Consider the following 6,173-nt stretch of genomic DNA (forward strand, 5'->3'; position numbering starts at 1 on the left):
TGCCACAAGCGCTTATGATGGTGGCATGGGAAATGCTGAAGAACGGTTTCCGACCCGGTCAAGGCCTCGGTTTGAATTCGAATGGGATTGTGGAACCAATCCAACTGCCCGGACACAACCATACTTTCGGTCTCGGATATGAGCCCACCCCTGAGGAGATTGCTTTAGCCAGTCTCAAAAGAAGAAGTGCTAGTCCCTTGCCGAAGCCTGTTCCGCTCCTGAATCAATCATTTCTCAGGGATTCCGCTGCCCAGGCGTCAGAAGAAAAGCTGGAAGACGACCTCCTAGAAAATTTTAAGAACTTATTCATCATCGAAGGAGAAGCAGAGTGCAGCATGGTTTCAAGTGGATGTTCCGAAGACCCGACTATCCGGGTTGCAGAGCCAGGATGTCGTCTGAACAATTGGACTTGTACCCCGCCCCCGTTTCTTCGGGAGTCTTGGTAGACAAAACTGTATTCAGTATTTTATGAAACAGACACGATTCAAAATTGAGGCTTGAATCGTGCCTATGCTTTTGTTGTTTTGCCTCCCAACTATTGAAGTTTAAATGCAATTTTCCAGCCATGCTTTTATCTATGTTTTCCATCTTTATTTAATCAATTTTTCTTTTATTTTCAGCAGTCAAATTAATAGATCTGCTGATACCTCGAATGTGACACATAGTGAAACGAGCGAGCCCGTAGGAAATGCCGAACAAGATGATGAAGAATGCGAAGAAGATATGCGACCTGAAGGATTAACTAAAGATTATGAATATTTTGAAAATAAGCCAAAACCAAATTTGGATGAAACAGAAATCATAAATTTGGGTAATTCAAAAATCATGATGGAAGTAAGAATCAGCGTCCACTTAACTCCGTCACAGAGGGAGAAATTGATCAAACTTTTGAAAGAGTACATAGATGTGTTCGCCTGGTCTTATGATGATATGCCCGGATTAAGCACTGACATTGTTTCACACAAGTTGTCTCTTGATCCATCCTGTCCTCCGATAAAGCAAAAGAAAAGAAACATTAAATCAGACTTGAGTTTGAAAATCAAGGAGGAGATCTCTAAACAGTTCGATGCAAAGGTCATACGAACTACGATGTACCCCACTTGGCTAGCCAATATCGTTCCCGTGCCTAAGAAGGATGGCAAAGTTAGAGTGTGCGTGGATTACCGAGATCTCAACAAAGCCAGTCCAAAAGACGACTTTCCCCTCCCGAATATTCATATGCTTATTGATAATTGTGCAAAGCATGAGTTGCAGTCTTTCGTTGATTGCTACGCAGGATATCATCAAATCCTAATGAATGAGGAAGATGCAGAGAAAACAGCATTCATCACACCTTGGGGGGTGTACTACTATCGGGTGATGCCTTTCGGGCTCAAAAACGCAGGAGCTACCTACATGAGAGCCATGACCACCATTTTCCATGATATGATCCATAAAGAGATTGAAGTCTATGTGGATGATATCATCATCAAATCACGAAAGAGCTCAGACCATCTAACGGATTTAAGAAAGTTCTTCGACAGGTTGAGGCGATATAATCTGAAGTTGAACCCCGCAAAATGTGCATTTGGAGTACCTGCAGGGAAATTGTTGGGTTTTATTGTGAGCAGAAGAGGCATAGAGTTAGATCCCTCGAAGATAAAAACCATTCAGGAATTGCCCGCTCCAAAGAGTCGGAAAGATGTGATGAGTTTCCTCGGGCGCCTCAACTACATCAGCCGATTTATAGCACAATCAACGGTGATATGTGAACCAATAATCAAGTTATTGAGGAAGGATGCTCCTACCACATGGACTGAAGATTGCCAAAGGGCCTTTGACAAAATCAAAGAGTATTTGTCTAGCCCGCCTGTTTTGGTGCCTCCAGAAGCTGGAAGACCTTTGTTATTGTATTTGTCCGTATCAGAAAATGCTTTTGGGTGTGTATTAGGACAGCATGATGAGACAAGAAAGAAGGAGCGAGCGATATATTACTTGAGTAAAAAGTTCACACCTTACGAGGCACGGTATACGTTATTGGAACGCACCTGTTGTGCTTTGACATGGGTTGCACAGAAGTTGAGACATTATTTGTCTGCATATACTACTTACCTCATTTCGAGGATGGACCCACTCAAGTACATCTTCCAGAAGCCTATGCCTACGGGGAAGCTAGCTAAGTGGCAAATGTTGTTGAGCGAGTTTGACATTGTGTATGTTACTCAAAAGGCTGTCAAAGGGCAGGCGATAGCTGATCATCTTGCAGAGAATCCTGTGGACAAGGAATACATACCCCTTAAAACTTATTTCCCGGACGAAGAAGTGTTGTTCATCGGGGAAGGCATCGCAGAAGAGTACCCGGGGTGGAGGCTGTTCTTCGACGGGGCGGCAAATTCTAAAGGGGTCGGCATTGGAGCAGTTTTGATTTCAGAGTCAGGCCAGCACTATCCCATTTCAGCCAAAATCAAGTTCCCGTGTACCAACAATATGGAAGAATATGAGGCTTGTATTCTCGGCCTCAGAATGGCAGCTGACATGCATATACAAGAGCTTCTGGTTATAGGCGATTCAGACTTGCTGGTTCATCAAGTGCGAGGCGAATGGACAACTAAGAACGGGAAGATACTTCCGTACTTGCACTGCGTAAAGGATTTGTGTAAGAGATTCATTAAGGTCGAATTCAAACACGTTCCAAGGACACAGAACGAGTTCGCTGATGCTTTGGCCACGTTGTCTTCTATGATTCAGCATCCAGACAAGAACCGCATAGATCCTATCAAGATAAACGTGCACGATCAACATGCACATTGCTTCTATGTGGACGAAGAGCCTGATGGGGAACCTTGGTACTACGACATTAACAAATATCTTAAGACCGGAGACTATCCGGAAGGGGTAACTAGTGTTCAGAAGAAAACGCTTCGGAGATTAGCAAACCATTTCTTCCTAAGCGGAGAAATCCTGTATAGGAGGACTCCGGAGTTAGGATTATTAAGATGTGTTGACGCTAAAGAAGCGGCTCGTTTGATTGAAGAAGTGCATGGCGGCACATGTGGGCCTCATATGAATGGCTTTACACTGGCCAAGAAGATCCTTCGCGCAGGCTATTTCTGGATGACTATGGAGTCCGATTGTATCCGTTTTGTGCAGAAGTGTCACCGATGTCAGATTCATGGTGATTTGATTCGAGTTCCGCCAAATGAATTAAATGTGACAAGTTCTCCGTGGCCTTTCGCAAGTTGGGGTATGGATGTCATCGGTCCTATCGAGCCAGCAGCATCGAATGGGCACAGGTTCATTTTGGTAGCCATTGATTATTTCACAAAGTGGGTGGAAGCATCTTCACATAAGTCGGTAACAAAGAAGGTGGTAGCGGATTTCGTTCGGAGCAACATTATTTGCCGATTCGGAGTCCCGGAGTCAATCATAACGGATAACGGCGCTAACCTTAACAGTGGTCTAATGCAGGAGATTTGCGATACCTTCAAGATTACTCATCGCAATTCCACTCCTTATCGCCCTCAGATGAATGGGGCAGTTGAAGCAGCCAATAAAAACATCAAGAGAATACTGAGGAAGATGATCGATAATTACAAGCATTGGCACGAGAAACTGCCGTTAGCTCTTCTCGGGTATCGCACTACCGTGAGAACTTCAACAGGGGCAACACCCTATCTTTTGGTCTACGGGACAGAAGCGGTGTTACCTGCTGAGGTAGAAATACCCTCTTTGAGAATCATCCAAGAAGCTGAGTTAAGTGACGCTAAGTGGACGCAGAATCGATACGAACAATTGATGCTCATTGATGGAAAGAGATTGAATGCCGTTTGTCATGGACAACTTTATCAGAATAGAATGGCCAGAGCTTTCAACAAGAAAGTAAGACCGAGGCAATTCAAAACGGGGCAATTGGTACTGAAACGCATATTCCCATGTCAAGATGAAGCTAAAGGAAAATTTGCACCTAACTGGCAGGGACCTTATATGGTTCATCGAGTATTGACTGGAGGAGCGTTAATCCTAGCAGAAATGGATGGCGAAATTTGGCCGAAAGCTATCAACGCAGATGCCGTCAAGAGATATTATATTTAGAAGCCTTCTTTATTTGTATGTAATATCCCGCAACACTTATTCATGTAATGACACTACTCCCCGTGGCGGGATGCATGACAAACCTATATCAGTTTAGGTCTTTTGGGTATAATTCCAATCAATATCCTTTGGCTTGTAATATGAACTACGCCTGACCTGATTCCCATGGGGGATACGTAGGCGGCCCGCATAGGCCTCGGTCACATCACTTCAAAATTCCAATTTTATTTCCGCTTGTAATATGAACTACGCCTGACCTGATTCCCATGGGGGATACGTAGGCGGCCCGCATAGGCCTCGGTCACATCACTTCAAAATTCCAATTTTATTTCCGCTTGTAATTTGAACTACGCTCGACCTGATTCCCCTAGTGGGATACGTAGGCAGCCTATGTAGGCTCGGTCTCGCCATTTTGAAAAGATCAACATCCCTTGCACCAGAAACTGGGACAATTTTTTTTAAAAGGGATCACCGTAAGACAACATCGACAGACTCGGGAGAATATTGTTCGACAGAGTCTTCGGGCAGAAGAAAACTTCGGAAAAGGGGCATTCGCTTTGTTTCACAATGTGTCACAGTTCCGAGTTCAGCAAAATTATTTATCACCATACATATAGTTTACTATGTCTATTTTTTTTTTTTTTTTTTTTTTTTTTTTTTTTTTCGAAATAATGTGATTCTAATCAGACTGTTTACTAGTCGGCCAAGACTTAAAATGAGCGGAGGTTACAAGTCCATACGAAGCTGGAGGCACGAAGCGCAAGAGCCAGATCCCAAGTCAACGCGAATCAACCCCTCCCCAAACTTACAAATTTTCTTTGGATGCAGGTTGCCAAGTTGCAGGAGCGAAATAGGCACGACCTTGAAATGATGGCGCGTCAAACGGTTTGAGCATTCTTCTATCAAATATGTCTTCAAATATAAATAACTTTCGGCGATCACCATAAGCTAATCTTGCAAATTATTTTTTTTCAAATATATATCAACGCACAAATATTTTGAATTGCTTTCGAATACATTGCTTTTATTTTTTGCCACTGCGTGTGCTTACAGCCGCATTGCACTGCACCTGCATTAATCATCGTTTTTCATATGATGCATGAGCTGCGCACCGCTCTTCGCATCGCTTTCATATTGCCTGGGCCATGCACCGCCCTTTTTAAATTCTGCATAAGGCCATGCACCGCCTTTCATATGATGCATGAGCTGCGCACCGCTCTTCGCATCGCTTTCATATTTACTGGGCCATGCCACGCCCTTTTAAATTTCTGCATAAGGCCATGCACCGCCTTTCATATGATGCATGGGCTGCGCACCGCCCTTTGCATCGCTTTCATATTGCCTGGGCCATGCACCGCCCTTTTTAAATTTCTGCATAAGGCCATGCACCGCCTTCCATATGATGCATGGGCTGCGCACCGCCCTTTGCATCGCTTTCACTATATTACATGGGCCATGCACCGCCCTTTGTAAATTTCTGTATAAGGCCATGCACCGCCTTTCATATGATGCATGAGCTGCGCAACCGCTCTTCGCATCGCTTTCGTATTGTCTGGGCCATGCACCGCCCTTTTAAATTTCTGCATAAGGCCATGCACCGCCTTTCATATGATGCATGGGCTGCGCACCGCCCTTTGCATCGCTTTCATATTGCCTGGGCCATGCACCGCCCTTTTAAATTTCTGCATAAGGCCATGCACCGCCTTTCACATGATGCGTGAGCTGCGCACCGCTCTTCGCATCGCTTTCATATTGTCTGGGCCATGCACCGCCCTTTTAAATTTCTGCATAAGGCCATGCACCGCCTTTCATATGATGCATGAGCTGCGCACCAGCTCTTCGCATCGCTTTCATATTGTCTGGGCCATGCACCGCCTTTTAAATTTCTGCATAAGGCCATGCACCGCCTTTCATATGATGCATGAGCTGCGCACCGCTCTTCGCATCGCTTTCCGTATTGTCTTGGGCCATGCACCGCCCTTTTAAAATTTCTGCATAAGGCCATGCACCGCCTTTCATATGATGCATGGGCTGCGCACCGCCCTTTGCATCGCTTTCATATTGCCTGGGCCATGCACCGGCCCTTTTAAATTTCTACATAA

At 44.7% G+C, this 6,173-nt stretch overlaps 1 protein-coding gene across 1 annotated transcript; it reads left to right on the forward strand.

Moving 5' to 3' along the window:
* Window positions 1-828: 828 nt before the first annotated feature.
* Window positions 829-4,352, forward strand: LOC132624314 (uncharacterized). Its single transcript, XM_060339115.1, has 2 exons — window positions 829-2,796; window positions 2,854-4,352. The coding sequence occupies exons 1-2, from the start codon at window positions 829-831 to the stop codon at window positions 4,069-4,071; spliced, it is 3,186 nt and encodes a 1,061-aa protein (XP_060195098.1). The 3' UTR covers window positions 4,072-4,352.
* Window positions 4,353-6,173: the final 1,821 nt, after the last annotated feature.

Source organism: Lycium barbarum, chromosome 12, assembly GCF_019175385.1.
Source record: "Lycium barbarum isolate Lr01 chromosome 12, ASM1917538v2, whole genome shotgun sequence".
NCBI lineage: Eukaryota > Viridiplantae > Streptophyta > Magnoliopsida > Solanales > Solanaceae > Lycium > Lycium barbarum.